The 19,455-nt window shown below is 46.4% G+C and overlaps 1 protein-coding gene across 1 annotated transcript in view; it reads left to right on the forward strand.

Annotated features, from left to right (window-relative positions):
- Positions 1–9,977: 9,977 nt before the first annotated feature.
- The window catches only part of washc3 (WASH complex subunit 3), a 46,302-nt gene continuing 36,824 nt past the window's right edge, over positions 9,978–19,455 (forward strand). Inside the window, exons 1-3 of the mRNA XM_060839597.1 lie at positions 9,978–10,049; positions 14,841–14,939; positions 16,472–16,537. Coding sequence (XP_060695580.1) covers positions 9,999–10,049; positions 14,841–14,939; positions 16,472–16,537 — 216 coding nt within the window. The 5' untranslated portion in view covers positions 9,978–9,998. The remainder of the gene's footprint in view (positions 10,050–14,840; positions 14,940–16,471; positions 16,538–19,455) is intronic.

A 19,455-nucleotide genomic window follows, 5' to 3' on the forward strand; every position in this document is an offset into this window, starting at 1 on the left:
TGGTGGATAAGCTTCAAGGAGACAGGAGGTGAGTTCCTCACTGCAGAATTCCCAACCTTTGACCTACTTTTATAGTTAAAGTAGAAATGTAAACCACTAGCTGAGAATTCATCCAATGAGGAAATGATTTGGTATTCTGCATCTCTGAGCTGAAATCTGACTTCATTTGGAATCTGCTCAAATCTTTGGTTGAAGTGGAATGTTTAACATAAGTTGTTATAAGATGATCATTAGAAGTTTGGAATATGTAATCGTTGATGAAATCACATTTGATTTCCTTAAGGAGTTTCCCAACAAGTGTATCTGATAGTTGTTAACATTATGGTAATACTAATTTAGGACAGAATCCAAGCAAATTTGGAACAAGCATTACAAATGACCTCACACAAAGTAAAGTTTGCATGCTGGATCTGTTCTGGGACAAAACATGGTGATGGAAAGTTTCCTAGTATATCTCAAAAAGAGCCATCAGCTGTCCTGTTTCTGAGATCACTTGTGTCCAATTAGGTTACCAAAAGCCTGGGGATCAGACAATTTCAGTGGGATGCTGGCTAATTATATTTAGCTCAAAACGTTAATCTTTCCAGATGCAGTCTGACATGATCCAACCACAACATCTCTCAGCCAGAGTTCTGTGATTATCAGTGCTAAAGAGAGCACTCGATGTGCTTGTAACCATAAAGTATTTCCACTCACTTTTAACTATTAAACTGTCCCTCATAGCTAAATGATGCAAAACAAATTGCTGCTCAGATACAATCATATTTTTACAATCTTGTTTACGTGCAACAATTTAGATTGAATATCAGATGTTTTATGCTATTAGTATTAGCGAGTCGGACAGTGAAACAGTGAAGAAACAATATCAATGATACTTCCATACTGTTCACGATCATGATCAGCCATTCCAAGTGTGACAGAAATTTGAGAGCTGTTATAACTGCAGTAGACCATTCAGCCCCATGAGTCCCTGACACTATTCTAGATCATTAGTGGGCGGCATGGTGGCACTGCTGTCTCACAGCGCCAGAGACCTGGGTTCAATTCCCGACTCAGGCGACTGACTGTGTGGAGTTTGCACATTCTCCCTGTGTCTGCGTGGGTTTCCTCCGGGTGTTCCGGTTTCCTCCCACAATCCAAAGATGTGCGGGTCAGGTGAATTGGCCATGCTAAATTGCCCGTAGTGTTAGGTAACAGGGTAAATATAGGGGAATGGGTGGGTTGCACTTCGGCGGGTCGGTGTGGACTTGTTGGGCCGAAGGGCCTGTTTCCACACTGTAAGTAATCTAATCTAAATCATGGCTGATCATTTACTTGCACTATCTCCATATCCCTCATTGTCAGTGATATCTAGAAATCAATAAATCCCTATCCTGAACATGCTCAATGTCAGATTTTCCGAAGATCTCTTTGGTACAGAAGTCCAAACACCCTCTAGGCTTTGAGTGAAGAAGTTCTTCCTCATCTCAGTCCTAACTGGCTTGCCTTTAATTTTGAGACTGTTCCTCCTCAGTTCCAGATTATGCCAGCCAGCAGAAACAATTTTTCTGTATTTAGCCCGTCTAGCCCTTTAAGAATGTTATAATGTTCAGTGAGATCACCACTCATTCTTTTAAACTCTGGAAAATACATATCCCTCATTTTCGCCTTCTAGGTCACTTATGCCTTTTGTGTGAAGCATCAGTGCATTCCCTTAGGTCAGTGGACCAAAAGTACACATAATACTCCAGGGATTGGATTAGATCTGAACTCTGCAGTCCATATATACTGGCTCCACAAATATCCCTATGATCAATAATGGGAGAGCCCAGCACATCAGTATAAAAGTGTTGCCTCAATCTTCAGCTTGAAGTGCCAAGGGTATGATCTATCTGGGCCTCCTCCAAGGGTGCCAGCACCACTGATACTAGTCTTCAGCCAATTCAATTCACTCCACATGACATCAAGTAATGGTTGGAGGCACTAGGTACTGCAAAGCCTATGGGCCCTGGCAACATTCCAACAACAGTATTTTAGATATGTGCTCCAGAATTTGCCATATCCCTAGCACGAACACCAACATTCGCCAAATGCAGGCTTCCTTCCAAGCCACGTATCATCCTGACTTAGAACCATTTCTTCAGCGTTGCTGGGTCAAAATTCTATACCTCCCTTTCTAACAGCATTGTGGGCATTTCTACAGCACATGGACTACAACTGCTTGAGAAGATAGCTCAGTACCATCTCCTCAAGGTCATACTAGGGATGAGCAGTAAATGTTGGCCTAGCCAGAGGCACCCACATCCCATGTATGAATAAAACAGGTGCAGTCTCACCAAGTAAAAAATGAGGTCTGCAGATGCTGGAGATCACAGCTGCAAATGTGTTGCTGGTCAAAGCACAGCAGGCCAGGCAGCATCCTGAGATGCTGCCTGGCCTGCTGTGCTTTGACCAGCAACACATTTGCAGCAGTCTCACCAAGGTTCTATACAATTGTAGCAAAATATCTTCACTCCTGTAATTGAATGCTGTTGCGATAAAGGCCAATATACCATTTTATTGTCTTAATTGCATTCTGTACCAGTATGGAGAAAGTGAGGACTACAGATGCTGGAGACCAGAGTTGAAAGATGTGGTGCTGGAAAAACACAGCAGGCCAGGCAGCATCCGAGGAGCAGGGGAATCGACGTTTCGGGCATAAGCCCTTCTTCAGGAATGAGGCTGGTGTGCCAGGCGGGCTGAGATAAAGGGTAGGGGGGAGGGAATTTGGGGGAGGGGCACTGGGAATATGATAGGTAGAAGGAGGTGAGGATGAGGGTGATAGGCCAGAGAGGGGGTGGGGGGGCGGGGGGAGAGAGCTCAGGAAGAAGATTCTAGGTCAAGAGAGCGGTGCTGAATCCGGGGGTTGGGAATGAGATAAGGTGGAGGGAAGGGAAATGAGGAAGCTGGAGAAATCTATATTCATCCCGTGTGGTTGGAGGGTTCCTAGGTGGAAGATGAGGCACTCTTCCTCCAGGCGTCGTGTGGTCAGGGTCTGGCAACCACATGTCCTTGGTGGAGTGGGAGGGGGAGTAAAAGTCCTCAGCCATGGGGTGTTGGGTTGGTTGGTGCAGGTGTCCCAGAGGTATTCCCTGAAACGTTCCACACGTAGGTGGCCTGTCTCCCCAATGTAGAGGAGACCACATCTGATACCCCCTACTGGAACAGATTAAACTGGGATTATCAGACCTATGTCTTTACTCTATGCAGAATCAGTACTTCTTAGACTACCTGTATATACTAGCCTGGGAAGGTGGGGTCTGTACAATTGTCCAAGATAAATGCATTATGGGCATTCTCGACCACACTGACAATATTACTAAGACACAAGATGAGATCCATGTGTTCCTTGACAGAATGACTGAAAAATGTGTTGCTGGAAAAGTACAGCAGGTCAGGCAGCATCCAAGGAGCAGGTGAATCGATATTTCGGGTATATGCCCTTCTTCAGGAATGAGGAAGGTGTGCCAAGCAGGCTAAGATAAAAGGTAGGGAGGAGGGACTCGGGAGAGCGGCGTTGGGAATGCGATAGGTGGAAGGAGGTTAAGGTGAGGATGATAGGCCGGAGAGGGGCTGGGGGCAGAGAGGTCGAGAAGAAGATTGCAGGTCAAGAAGGTGGTGCTGAGTCCGAGGGTTGGGACTGAGATAAGGGTGGATGCTGCCTGACCTGCTGTGCTTTTGCAGCAACACATTTTTCAGTTCTGATCTCCAGCATCTGCAGTCCTCACTTTCTCCCGGAATGACTGAAGGGACCAGTTGGGGAAACTGGGGATCGGGCTTATCAGTTTAGCTATGTACATCAGAATCATTCTCCTCTGTCTGTCAGTATCGCTATTGTTAAGTATTTAATTGCTAAACTTATGAGCTCCCTTACTGATATAGACTTACCCCAGGAGATGTTCTTTTGCAATCCAGTGGCTCACCAAAATGTTGATGGCAATGATAAATGTTACCAGGTGAGCGGCAAAAATGGTGGTGCCGCTCTCGAGGATGTTGATGGCTGGAATGCCTTGAAGGGCATTCATTTAGATTAGCCTTCCCTTTGAGTGATCACAGAGTGATAAAGGAGAGGATGAGGATGTGGGCATCTGGGAGGTGGGACAAAATGGCTGAAGGAGCTGCACAAAATGGCTTCTGCATTGTTAAATTGCACTGAACCAGACAGAAACAAGAAACCGCAGACCGATGTAGATCTGATTAATTGCAGAAGTAACAGTTTAACCCTAACCACCAGGCAGGACAAAGACGATTCTAAGAACAGGTTGTTAAGAAATCATGATAAGCTAGAACAGAATGCACGAGGGCTTTATGTAATTTGATTGGTTGTTACTATGCGATCATGCTCCGTGTCTGATGATGAACAATGTATATAAACCCTAAGTCGGCAGATTCTTCTGGTGGTCTAGGAGTACTCATACTTTTGGGTTGTTCAAAATCTCGTGACCTGGCTGTATCAAAGAATAAACGATTGCTTGTGTGATTGACAAAGAGTCGCTTTCAGGTGTGTTTACTGACAGATCGTGGAACCAAAAGACCCCTCCCCGGGGTTTAGATCTTCAGAGAGTTCTGGCAGTGGCACCAAGATCCTATTCCAGATGGTACAATCAACTGTGGATACAAGGGCCACTTGTTACTTCTGTCTTTCCAGTAGGTGTCTTTCCCCGTTGCTTGTTCCTTCAGTAGTGAGCATCATTGAGGATATGAGCTCATGACTTGATAGTTCACATGATACAAGTGCACTCTTTCTTTCTTGAGATTATCCACATGTTCCAACATACCAAGTTATTAAATTTAATGCTAGGGGAAAGTGGAAGCGCTTAATTTTAGGGTTCCTTTCCTAGCTTCCCTTTCCCATCTGGAGTAAACCGAGAGTATTCTGAAGGGGACTGTTCAGTCCCAGATGATACTGTCAAACACAGGTGTCCGCTGACCTTCATGTATTCATTTCCCGAGACTGAATTATTGACCATCAAAATTCACAGCACCCAAGCTACAAATCTTCGCACAAACTTTGATCACAGCCCTGAATTTGTTGCTAATTTTCCACTGCCACAAAACTTGGAAATTGAATTTTGATCGAAACATCCTTGTCACGTTAATATGGGGATCTTGGGGTGTTATTATCGTCCATGTGATTTTAACAGGTTTGTGATCAGATTCCAGTGACATATTGAACTGCAATGACCAGGACTATATTGTACCTGGAGCCATTTCCACCCTTACACCTGGTGAGATGTGTGTGATTTTCCTTCGCCTTTCTGACATAGAGGACCTTTTGGAACACCCTTTGTCTGGCACCTCCACCCCAGGCTTGCTGCCACGTTCCAGCTTCTGACTACATCACTCAGAGAATCAGAGTGCACATGCCTCTCCATCACAGAGTGACAAGCTATATCTCACTGAACAAATGTCTTTGGTAAAAACATAAATGAAAATAAATTGTGGCATTTTGCCAGTGAGATTCAGTACTATGTAGATGGGGATTAGGAAAGACAGTAAACACTATAGGAAACTTATAGAAATGAACAGGAGATTTTGTCATTAACTGAGGCAATAATCAGAAAAAAGGGACAGACACACACACACACTGGGTCATGGGGACACACACAGGGTCATGGAACACACTGGGACATGGGGAACACACACAGGGACATGGGGACATACACACAGGGTCATGGAGGGGACACACTGGGACATGGGGACATACACAGGGACATAGGGACACAGAGACATGGGGACATACACACACAGGGGCATGGGGACACACACACACACGGACATGGGGATACACACAGAGACATGGGGACATACACACACAGACGTGGGGACACACAGGGACATGGGGACATACACATAGGGTCATGGGGACATACACACACAGGGACATGGGGACACACACAGGGACATGGGGACATACACACACAGGGACATGGGGACACACACAGGGACATGGGGACATACACACACAGGGACATGGGGACATACACACAGAGACATGGGGACATACACACAGAGACATGGGGACATACACACACAGGGACATGGGGACACACACACACAGGGACGTGGGGACATACACACACAGGGACGTGGGGACATACACACACAGGGACGTGGGGACACACACACACAGGGACGTGGGGACATACACACAGAGACATGGGGACATACACACACAGGGACATGGGGACATACACACACAGGGACATGGGGACACACACACACAGGGACATACACACACAGGGACGTGGGGACATACACACACAGGGACGTGGGGACATACACACAGGGACATGGGGACACACACACAGAGGGACACGGGGACACACACACACAGGGACGTAGGGACATGGGGACATACACACACAGGGACATGGGGACATACACAGGGACGTGGGGACACACACATGGGGACATACACACACAGGGACATGGGGACATACACACACAGGGACATACACACACAGGGACATGGGGACAAACACACACAGGGACATACACACACAGGGGCATGGGGACACACACACACAGGGACATGGGGATACACACACAGACGTGGGGACACACAGGGACATGGGGACATACACATAGGGTCATGGGGACATACACATAGGGTCATGGGGACATACACACACAGGGACATGGGGACACACACAGGGACATGGGGACATACACACACAGGGACATGGGGACATACACACACAGGGACATGGGGACACACACAGGGACATGGGGACATACACACACAGGGACATGGGGACATACACACAGAGACATGGGGACATACACACAGAGACATGGGGACATACACACACAGGGACATGGGGACACACACACACAGGGACGTGGGGACATACACACACAGGGACGTGGGGACACACACACACAGGGACGTGGGGACATACACACAGAGACATGGGGACATACACACACAGGGACATGGGGACATACACACACAGGGACATGGGGACACACACACAGAGGGACATACACACACAGGGACATGGGGACACACACACAGAGGGACACGGGGACACACACACACAGGGACGTAGGGACATGGGGACATACACACACAGGGACATGGGGACATACACAGGGACGTGGGGACACACACATGGGGACATACACACACAGGGACATGGGGACATACACACACAGGGACATACACACACAGGGACATGGGGACAAACACACACAGGGACATACACACACAGGGGCATGGGGACACACACACACAGGGACATGGGGATACACACAGAGACATGGGGACATACACACACAGACGTGGGGACACACAGGGACATGGGGACATACACATAGGGTCATGGGGACATACACATAGGGTCATGGGGACATACACACACAGGGACATGGGGACACACACAGGGACATGGGGACATACACACACAGGGACATGGGGACATACACACACAGGGACATACACACACAGGGACGTGGGGACACACACACACAGGGACGTGGGGACACACACACACAGGGACGTGGGGACATACACACACAGGGACGTGGGGACATACACACACAGGGACATACACACACAGGGACATGGGGACATACACACACAGGGACATGGGGACACACACAGGGACATGGGGACATACACACACAGGGACATGGGGACATACACACAGAGACATGGGGACATACACACAGAGACATGGGGACATACACACACAGGGACATGGGGACACACACACACAGGGACGTGGGGACATACACACACAGGGACGTGGGGACATACACACACAGGGACATGGGGACATACACACACAGGGACATACACACACAGGGACATGGGGACATACATACACAGGGACATGGGGACACACACAGGGACATGGGGACATACACACACAGGGACATGGGGACACACACACACAGGGACGTGGGGACATACACACAGAGACATGGGGACATACACACAGAGACATGGGGACATACACACACAGGGACATGGGGACACACACACACAGGGACGTGGGGACATACACACACAGGGACGTGGGGACATACACACACAGGGACATGGGGACACACACACACAGGGACGTGGGGACATACACACAGAGACATGGGGACATACACACACAGGGACATGGGGACATACACACACAGGGACATGGGGACACACACACACAGGGACATACACACACAGGGACATGGGGACATACACACACAGGGACGTGGGGACATACACACAGGGACATGGACACACACACACAGAGGGACACGGGGACACACACACACAGGGACGTAGGGACATGGGGACATACACACACAGGGACATGGGGACATACACAGGGACGTGGGGACACACACATGGGGACATACACACACAGGGACATGGGGACATACACACACAGGGACATACACACACAGGGACATGGGGACAAACACACACAGGGACATACACACACAGGGACATGGGGACATACACACACAGGGACGTGGGGACATATACACACAGGGACATGGGGACACACACACAGAGGGACGTGGGGACACACACACAGGGACATGGGGACATACACAGGGACGTGGGGACACACACAGAGACATGGGGACATACACACACAGGGACATGGGGACATACACACACAGGGACATACACACACAGGGACATGGGGACACACACACACAGGGACATACACACACAGGGACATGGGGACATACACACACAGGGACGTGGGGACATACACACAGGGACATGGGGACACACACACAGAGGGACGTGGGGACACACACACACAGGGACGTGGGGACATACACACACAGGGACGTACACACACAGGGACATGGGGACATACACACACAGGGACATGGGGACACACACAGGGACATGGGGACATACACGCACAGGGACATGGGGACATACACACAGGGACATGGGGACACACACACACAGGGACGTGGGGACATACACACACAGGGACATGGGGACATACACACACAGGGACATACACACACAGGGACATGGGGACACACACACACAGGGACATACACACACAGGGACATGGGGACATACACGCACAGGGACGTGGGGACATACACACAGGGACATGGGGACACACACACAGAGGGACACGGGGACACACACACAGAGGGACACGGGGACACACACACACACAGGGACGTGGGGACACACACACACACAGGGACGTGGGGACATACACACACGGGGACATACACAGGGACATGGGGACACACATGGGGACATACACACACAGAGACATGGGGACATACACACACAGGGACATGGGGACATACACACACAGGGACATGGGGACATACACACAGAGACATGGGGACATACACACACAGGGACATGGGGACACACACACACACAGGGACGTGGGGACATACACACACAGGGACACACACACACAGGGACACGGGGACACACACACACAGGGACGTAGGGACATGGGGACATACACACACAGGGACATGGGGACATACACAGAGACATGGGGACATACACACACAGGGACATGGGGACACACACACACAGGGACATGGGGACACACACACACACAGGGACACGGGGACACACACACACAGGGACACACACACACAGGGACATGGGGACACACACAGGGACATGGGGACACACACAGGGACACGGGGACACACACACACAGGGACATAGGGACATACACAGGGACATGGGGACACACACACACAGGGACATGGGGACACACACACACAGGGACATGGGGACACACACATAGGGACACGGGGACACACACACACAGGGACACGGGGACACACACACACAGGGACATAGGGACACACACACACAGGGACATGGGGACACACACAGGGACATGGGGACACACACAGGGACTCTTCCCTTGGGGGCGGGGCTATGAGGACACGCCCACCTGCGCTTCTCCCGCCCCTGGCCGCACCAGCTTCCCTTCCGGGTCAGGGGTCAGGAGGTGTTTCCGGGCGGAATGGACGCGGACGGGCTCCCGCTGGTGGGATCAGGGATCGACCTGCTCCGGGTGAGGGGTGAGGGGGGAGGGGATCGTCTTCACCGGGGGGGGGGCGGGGTGGGGACAGAGGCCCGGGGGGGGGGGCTTGGATCGGTTTTATCAGCGATGGTTTAAATGTTCACCCCTCAACTCTGACCTCAGCCCCAGACCCTAGTCTTAACCCCTGACCTCTAACCTCAGCCACAGGCTGCATCCTCACCCTTACCCCCTTAATGGCCCTCCCTGACCTGTAACCCCTTAATCCCAGACCTATCCCCTGAATCCCAACCCTGACCCTTAACCATAATCTTGACCCTTTCAACTCAACCTTAATCCACACAACCCCCCAAACCACAATATTGACCCCTCATCTTAATGCCCAAGCCGTAACCTCTGAACCCTGGAACAGGCTGGGGCTGTTTTCCCTGGAGCGTCGGAGGCTGAGGGGTGACCTTATAGAGATTTATAAAGTTATGAGGGGCATGGATAGGGTAAATAGGCACAGTCTTTCACCTGGGGTGGGGGAGTCCAGAACTAGAGGGGCATAGGTTCAGGGCAAGAGAGGAAAGATACAAAAGAGACCTAAGGGGCGACTTTTTCACGCAACATTTAAGAGGCATTTGGAGGGTATATGAATAGGAAGGGTTTGGAGAGATATGGGCCAGGTGCTGGCAGGTGGGACTAGATTGGGTTGGGATATCTGGTCGGCATGGACGGGTTGGACCGAAGGGTGTGTTTCCATGCTGTACATCTCTATGATACTATGACTCTACAATGTTAAAAATTAACTCATAACTTCTAAACACCTATCAGCATGGATTTGCAAAAGGGAAATTGTGCTTAACCAATGTACTGGAATTTGTCAACAATGTAACTAATACGGTTGATTGGGGATGCAAGTGGATATCACTTATTTGCACATGCAAACGCTTTCCACAAAATTCAACATAAGAGATTAATGTGTAAAATGAAAGTGCATTAGATTGGGATGTAGAATATAAAAAATTGGTTAGTAGATAGGAAACCAAGAGTAGAAATAAACAAGTCTTTTTCTGTATGGCATGCAGTGACTAGTGGGGCCTTTTGCAGGGATTGGTGTTCAGGCCCCAGCTATTCATGTTGTATGTTAATGATTTAGATGAAGGAATTAAATGTAATATCTCAAACTTTACAGATGGTACATGTGACTGGGTGGCACAGTGGTTAGCATTGCTGTCTCACAGTGCCAGAGACCCAGGTTCCATTCCCACCTCGGGCAACTGTCTGTGTGTAGATTAGATTAGACTTACAGTGTGGAAACAGGCCCTTCGGCCCAACAAGTCCACACCGACCCGCCGAAGCGCAACCCACCCATACCCCTACATTTACCCCTTACCTAACACTACGGGCAATTTATCATGGCCAATTCACCTGACCCGCACATCTTTGGGACTGTGGGAGGAAACCGGAGCACCCGGAGGAAACCCACGCAGACACGGGGAGAACGTGCAAACTCCACACAGTCAGTCGCCTGAGTCGGGAATTGAACCCGGGTCTACAGGTGCTGTGAGGCAGCAGTGCTAACCACTGTGCCACCGTGCCGCCCTAAACTTTGCACATTCTCCCTGTGTCTGCGTGGGTTTCCTCCGGGTGCTCCAGTTTCTTCCTACAGTCCAAAGATGTGCAGTTTAGGTGAACTGGCCAGGCTAAATTGTCCGTAGTGTTAGGTGAAGGGGTAAATGTAGGGGAATGAGTCTGGGTGGGTTGCTCTTCAGAGGGACGGTGTGGCCGAAGGGCCTGTTTCCACACTGTAAGTAATCTAATCTAAATCAAATCAAAACAAAGCTGGGTGGTAGGGTGAGCTGTGAGAGGGATGCATTGATGTTGCAATGTAAGTTGGTCAGACTGAGTGAGTGCGTAAGTGCAGCGCCAATGCAACATAATGTAGATTAATGTGAGATAATACACTTTGGTGGGAAAAATGGGAGGGCAGATTATTATGTGAATAGCTATAAATTGAGAGAGGGGAATGATCAGCAATTCCTAAGTGTCCTTGTACATCAGTCACTGAAAATAAGAATACAGGTGCGGCAGGAGGTAAAGAAGGCAATGGCCTTCCAGCAAGAGGAGTTGAGTTTAGGAGCGGGGATGTCTTCCTGCAATAATATAGGGCACTTCTGGAATATTGTGTGTAGTTTCGATCTCATTATCTGGGCTAGGATGCTCTTGATACATAGGGATTGCAGTGAAGGTTCACTAAGTTGATTCCTGGGAAGGCAGGACTGATGTATGAGGAGAGTTGAGTCAGTTATGATTGTATTCATTAGAGTTTAGAAAAAGTGAGGGAGGGTGGAGGATCTCACCGAAATCTGTAAAATTCTAACAGGACTAGGCAGGTTAGATGCTGGAAGAATATTTCTGAAGGTAGGGGAGACTAGAACCAAGGGCCATAATTTAAGGATAAGAGGTAAATCTTTTAGGAGATCAGGAGCAATTTCAACCAGCCAATGATGAGCCAATGGAATTTGCTGCCACAGAAAGTGGAAAATATTGTTTTTAAGAAAGAGCTAGATAAAACTTTTATGGCTAAAAGGATAAAGGAATATTAACTATGATCATAAAAATTGGCAGAACAGGTTTGAGGGGTCAAATGGCAAACTTCTCTCCAACATTCTGTGTTTCTTACTGCTTAATCCCTAGTTTTCACCCCCAAACTGTAATATAGACCTCTAGTCAAAATCTTAACCCCGAAACCCAGTCTGTAACTTTAATGTCTCATCTTTGCTCTGCAATTGCAGTTTCTTTTAAAACAATTTATGAGGTCTAGCTTTAGTTTTTGTGCACAGCAAATGGATTTATGTTTATCTCATTGTTTTATAACCAGCAAGGCAAATAATGGATCTTCAAGTTTTGTTTGAGACTACTGGAACGTTTAGATTCAGTTGGATGTTGAGTGGGGCAGTCATATGAAAGTGTTGGAAAAGGTGATGGTTAGGTCCAGTGCTTCTCAGAAGGAAGGCTATATTGAGCTGATAAAGCGTGGAGCTGGAAAAAGCACAGCAGATCAAGCAGTATCAGAGGAGCAGGGGACTTGACGTTTCAGGCCAGAGACTTCATCAGAGCTTATGAAAGGTTCTGACCTAAAATGTCGACTTCCTTGTTCCTCTGATGGTGCCCAACCTGTTGTGCTTTTTCCAGCTCCACACTTTATTGACTCTGACTTTGCAGCATCTGCAGTCCCAACTATCTTCAGGGAATTGTGAACTAGCTTATCTTAGCGTGAAGAATCAGTGTTAGTCCCAGACCAGAGATGTTGGATGACACCCTGAAGAGATTTCTTAAAGCTGAATACCTGTAAACTCAGGAATTTGATAGCTTCAGAAAAAAAGTTATCCGAGGTTCCAAGCTCTAAGTTGAAGTTTCAAGTGAGCACGGTGGCACAGTGGTTAGCACTGCTGCCTCACAGCGCCAGAGACCCGGGTTCAATCCCGCCTCAGGCAACTGTCTGTGTGGAGTTTGCACATTCCCCCCATGTCTGCATGGGGTTTCCTCCCACAATCCAAAAATGTGCAGGTTAGGTGAATTGGCTAAATTGCCCATAGTGTTAGGTGAAGGGGTAAATGTAGGGGAACGGGTCTGGGTGGGTTGCTCTTTGGAAGGTCGGTGTGGACTTGTTGGGCCGAAGGGCCTGTTTCCACACTGTAAGTGATCTAATCTAAACCTTCAGAGATGTTGGATTCGGGAAATCCAGTGTGAGTATTGTAGGAGTTGTCTTTTGGGTACTGTACCAGGGATGTATTTTCCTTTCAGTTTACAAATGAAGCGTTTGGGATTATATTTTGACTGTGTGTTTAAAAAGTTTGCAGCAGTGTTTAAAGTCTGCAGCACTGGATCTTATGATTTAGTGACAGACCAATTCATTAAAACCATAACATAGCAAATATGATCTAGTGAGCCAGATTTCAATCTGGAATCTTATCAGTCCAAAAAGAATATCACCTGGAAATGGAACACTATTCATTATTTTTCAAGCACATGTTTCTTAATTTAGGATTTTTTGGTGTGTGTATTTATTTGGTACAGAGAGTTTCCAGGTTGCAAATGGCTTCCATTCCGGAATCTGTTCTCAAGTTGATTTGTATACAAAGTTAGAACACAATGCAATTCTCCAGGATGTTGCCTGGAATGGAGAATAGGTCGTACGAGGACAGGTTGAGAGTTCTCGGCCTTTTCTCGTTGGAACGGCGAAGGATGAGGGGTGACTTGATAGAGGTTTATAAGATGATCAGAGGAATAGATAGAGTAGACAGTCAGAAACTTTTTCCCTGAGTACAACAGAGTGTTACAAGGGACATAAATTTAAGGTGAAGGGTGGAAGGTATAGGGGAGATGTCAGGGGTGGGTTCTTTACCCAGAGAGTGGTGGGGGCATGGAATGCGCTGCCCGTGGGAGTGATAGAGTCAGAATCATTGGCGACCTTTAAGCAGCAATTGGATAGGTACATGGATGGGTGCTTAATCTAGGATAGATGTTCGGCACAACATCGTGGGCCGAAGGGCCTGTTCTGTGCTGTATTGTTCTATGTTCTATGTTCTAAAACATCTGTGCCTAAGTATTGGACATGTTTGTATGTTGATCTTTAAAATTGCACCACAGTATAGAATTGTGTTTGTAAGTCAGACTTCGGTAAGTCGGGTACCCCCTGTATTTATGTACTGCACCTTTGGAAACTCTCTGAATATTTCCCAATTCTTCAATCTGCATCAAAATTGACTTAAGCTTCCTGAATTGTCTTTCTATAGTCAGGACAATGTGAAATTGATCTTGGATTTTTCACTGCAGGTTCCAGCCATCCAGCAACAAAGGACTGTGGCATTTCTCAACCAATTTATTGCACACACTGTCCGGTTTCTGAATCGCTTTTCAACTGTTTGTGAAGAGGTACTTCATAAAATTCCTTCTGTTTGTTTCTGATTAATTGACTCCTCGCGGTGGATGGTTTTCTTGTACATTGTCTGATTTACAATGCTTATATTCTGCAGAAGTGTGAATACAGTGTACCTGGACGATAATTTTTGTGTTCATCTGTGTTTTTTAAACTGTGCAGCAAAGTTAACTATGCAGCTAATAATTTAATGTAATGCCATGTGACCTTGTCTCCTCTGTGGCTGGGTTTGAATTCAGGTTACAACACTGATTCCTGGCAATTTCAACAATAATTCTGTAAATCTGTGGAGTATACCTACAACTGGGAGTTATCAGCATCTGTTGCCCTTTTCTAATTGCCTGTAAACTGAGGCTATTTATGAGGGTAGTCAAGAATTAACCACATTGTTGTGGGTCTGGAGTTACATGTAGGCCATTAACTGAACTGTGATGAACTTTTTCTTAATTTTACTTCCTTTCATTAATGTGTATGACCTCTAGGCGCCTGACGAAGGGCTTATGTCAGAAACATTGATTCTCCTGCTCCTCGGATGCTGCCTGACCTGTGCTTTTCCAGCACCAGGTACAAAATGAGGTCTGCAGATGCTGGAGATCACAGCTGAAAATGTGTTGCTGGTTAAAGCACAGCAGGTTAGGCAGCATCTCAGGAATAGGGAAGTCGACGTTTCGAGCATAAGCCCTTCATCATTCCTGATGAAGGGCTTATGCTCGAAACGTCGAATTCCCTATTCCTGAGATGCTGCCTAACCTGCTGTGCTTTAACCAGCAACACATTTTCAGCTTTTCCAGCACCACACTCTCAACTCTGATCTCCAGCATCTGCAGTCCTCATTTTCTCCCTGCCATGGTCGGGTGACTTATAAAACTTTTCATTGTATTTTTCATGTAAAAGTACACGTGACAATAAATTTTAATCCCATTCTCTTCTTCCCACTCTCTCTCATACATTGAAACACATTTACTCAGCACTCCTCACTAGATTGTTTGTTTGAATGTCACTGGTTGCTGTTTTATTAAATTATCCATCTGTCATTCCACTTTGAAACTAATATGTTGCTGATTACAAACTTTGTTGCGTTTGAGAGTCATGATAAGGTTGCGAGGTGGCACAGCTTGATTAGTAATTTAAGTAGACAGGAAAATGTCCTGTAGGTACAGGTCAAATCCCATCTGATGTATCATAGGAAGCCACTCAGCTACAAGAAGTTTAAAAGAAATAAAACTGCATCGACCACCTAGCTCAAGTTGGATACCAGAAGCAGCAATAGCAGACTCCTCCTAGTTACTGAGAGTGCCAAATAGACTGCAGTAGTTCAAAAACACAATTCACTACCACTTTTCCACATACAAATAGAACTGGACAATAAATGCTGACCTGTCCAGTTATGAGATATTGCATGAAAATATTTGAAAAAGTACAAATAAAAATTGACGTTTTCTACATTTAAAATCTATTGTAACTTCTGTTTTTCAAGTGTTTGTGCAATTATTACAAATGTGTAATTAGTTTATCCTCTCTGTTTCAGAAACTGGCCAGTCTTACTTTACGTATCCAGCAAATTGAAACAACTCTCAATATTCTGGAAGCAAAGGTGAGCTTTGAGGCTGGGAATGTATCATCATATTTCCCTCTGTATGCTTTGTAACAAATGCATCAGCAGTGGTTTATGACAGCAGATCTAGCTGCATGTTGAACACACCAATTTGCAGTGAGGTCTGACTGTGGGTTGGAAGCAGCAGATTGCGATAAAGGGTGTTTGGATGGCCAGGTAGAATTGGTTTCTTAACAGTCAGTTTAACACCTGCTGTGAGACTTGTCCCAATTGCTCCAAATGATCTTGTAAATATTTTGGGAATTGAGTTTTGAATTTGGTATTTACTAGTTGCAAAAACAAACAGAAAATGCTGGAGAAATTCAGCATCTGTGGAGAGAGAAAAACACAGTTAACTTTTTGAGTCCGCTATGTTGTCTAATTGCTTTTTAAAATTTGTTTGCGAGTGGTTGGTGTTGCTGCAAGGCCAGCGTTTGTTGCCCCTGCTAATTACTTTTAAGAGTGTAGTGTTCAGCCACTGACTAGAACTGCTAGATTAGATACATTGATGATGCTATGAGGAAGAGGGGTCCAGTCAGGGTGGTGAGTGGTTTGGAGGGCACCCTGTAGATGATGGATCATCCATCCATCTTTATAAGTGGTGGAGGTCGCAGGTTTGGAACGTACGTCTTGTAGGGGACCATTAGAAGTGGCGGTATTCCCTCACACCTGCTGCCTTTGTCTTTCTTATAAGGGAGCCTTTCTATATCAGCGTAGTGCCCCTTATAAATGGCAGAGTTGCAGATGTGGTGATTTTCAGGGTTTATAATTGGTTTTCTTATTTTTCCTGATACTTGCTGTTTCTTTAAACTCTTTCATATAGCCCAGTTGTCTCCAACCTTTAAGAACATGATCACTTTTTTGAATTTAAGTGCATACCAGGTCTACTTGAAGAAAACGTAGAATTAGCAATTTATTTTCAATGCTATATAAATCTAAAACCAGTGGGTATGTGATTATCCATGTTGTCCTCTATTCACCAGTTGGTAGTGTGACATCTGTGACTGCACAGTATCTGCCAGTGCCTTGAAGGCTGGGTTGTAGTTTGCCTGTTTGTAAGATTGATGCAATACTTGGACCTAATTATCTTAATTTGGGAGAACGCTGTCCCACAGAGGGATGTGGAGCCAAAGTAAACTTCAACTTTAAAAGCAGGGAAGGGAATGAGAGGAATGGATATTTTTCTCTGTTTGCAAGTTCCCAAAAATTGCTGTCTCAAGCTGGCTTTCAGCTCAATACCATTTTGTACAGTAACTATCTCCACATCAACCTTGCAGGTTTGAAAATCAAATCCCTGGTGGAATTTGGTAGCCAACCACCAATGTATAATTGAAGGAATGGTTTTGAGACAAACGTGATGAATTGTTCCAATACATCAATTCTTGTGCTAACTTCCTCAGGGCTTTGCAGAAGTTTTCTGGTGGTGTTATTTTGTTTATCTTTGACTTTGTTTCTAGTATTTTCTTCCAACTTTGAAAGTGTTGCAGCATTTTGTTTTATTAATTGGGAGGACCACAGACCCAGTTTCAGTTTGAATGCATTCACAGCACTGAGCATATGTTGCTGTGACACTGTCCTTTCTCTACAGTTCAGAGTTCAACTCATTCCGTTTTGCCATTATGTCTGTAAGGAACCCAAACATTGCTCAACAGCTCCCTGTATACTTTATTCCTTTATTTAATAAAAATAACAATTCAGGAATCAGATCTAAGAAATCTTTGCAGGACAGTTACTTGATTTAACCATCTCACATCAGCATTGACAATTAGCTCCCCCGGGAAACATTGAGTCATTGAGTAAGGATTCAAACAAGCAGTGCTGAAAGGATTACGATCTTAAAAGCACTCTTTTGCAAAGTCCGTAGCTTTTCTCTCTAATAAGACCATAATAAGATAGAGGATTAGGATTAGACTATTTAGCCCATGCTCTGCCATTTGATATGCTTCTCAAAACCATTCCTCCTGCCTTCTCCCGATAACCCTAAATCCCCTTACCCAATCAATCTATCTCTGTCCTAAAATACACAGCCATCTGCGACAGTGAGTTCCAGAGATTAACCACCCTCTAGCTGAATAAATTCCTCTTCACCTCAGTTCTGAAGGGTTGTTCCTTCACTGTGAGGCTATGCCCTCTGGTCATAATCTCTCCTCGTAGCAGAAGCATCTTCTCCATACCCATTCAATGCAGGCCACTCAGTATTCTGTAAGTTTCAGTCAGATCCCTCATGTCCTTCGAAACTCCATTGAGTACAGATCCAGAGTCCTCAACCACTTCTCATATTACAAGCTCTTCATCCTGAGATCATTCTTGTAAACCACCTCTAGAACCCCTCCAATGCCAGCAAATCTTTCCTTAGATATGGGATCCAAAATGCCTCTTGATATTCCAAATGTGGTCTTACACAGCCTCAGCACTACATCTCTGCTGTTGTATTCTAGCCCTCTTGAAACGGACGCTAACATTGCATTTGGGTTCCGAAGTGCTAACTGAAACTGCATGATGGCCTTCAGAAAATCCTGAACTAGGACTCCCAAGTTTCTTTGTGCTTCAGATTTCCGAAACCTTTCCCCATTACACCTCAGTTCTTCCTACCAAAGCGCATCGCCTCACTTTCTTGCGTTGTACTCCCTCTGTCACTACTTTGCCCGTACTCCCAGCCTGTCCAAGTCCTTGTACAACCTCCCTGCTTCCTCAACACTAACTCTCCCTCCACCTATCTTTATGAACTTAGCAAGATTTCTCTCAGTTGACTTCTTTATTGATTTGTGGGATATGAGTGTTGCTGGTTGGTGAGCATTTATTAGCCATTCCGAGTTGGCCTTGAGAAGGTGATTGTCCAGATCGTCGATGTACAACCTGAAAGTTGTGATCCTAACAGGGAACCTCAGGAAGTCATTGGCTGCCATCCTGAAGAAGAC

The sequence above is a fragment of the Hemiscyllium ocellatum genome, chromosome 19, assembly GCF_020745735.1.
Source record: "Hemiscyllium ocellatum isolate sHemOce1 chromosome 19, sHemOce1.pat.X.cur, whole genome shotgun sequence".
In the NCBI taxonomy this organism is placed as follows: domain Eukaryota; kingdom Metazoa; phylum Chordata; class Chondrichthyes; order Orectolobiformes; family Hemiscylliidae; genus Hemiscyllium; species Hemiscyllium ocellatum.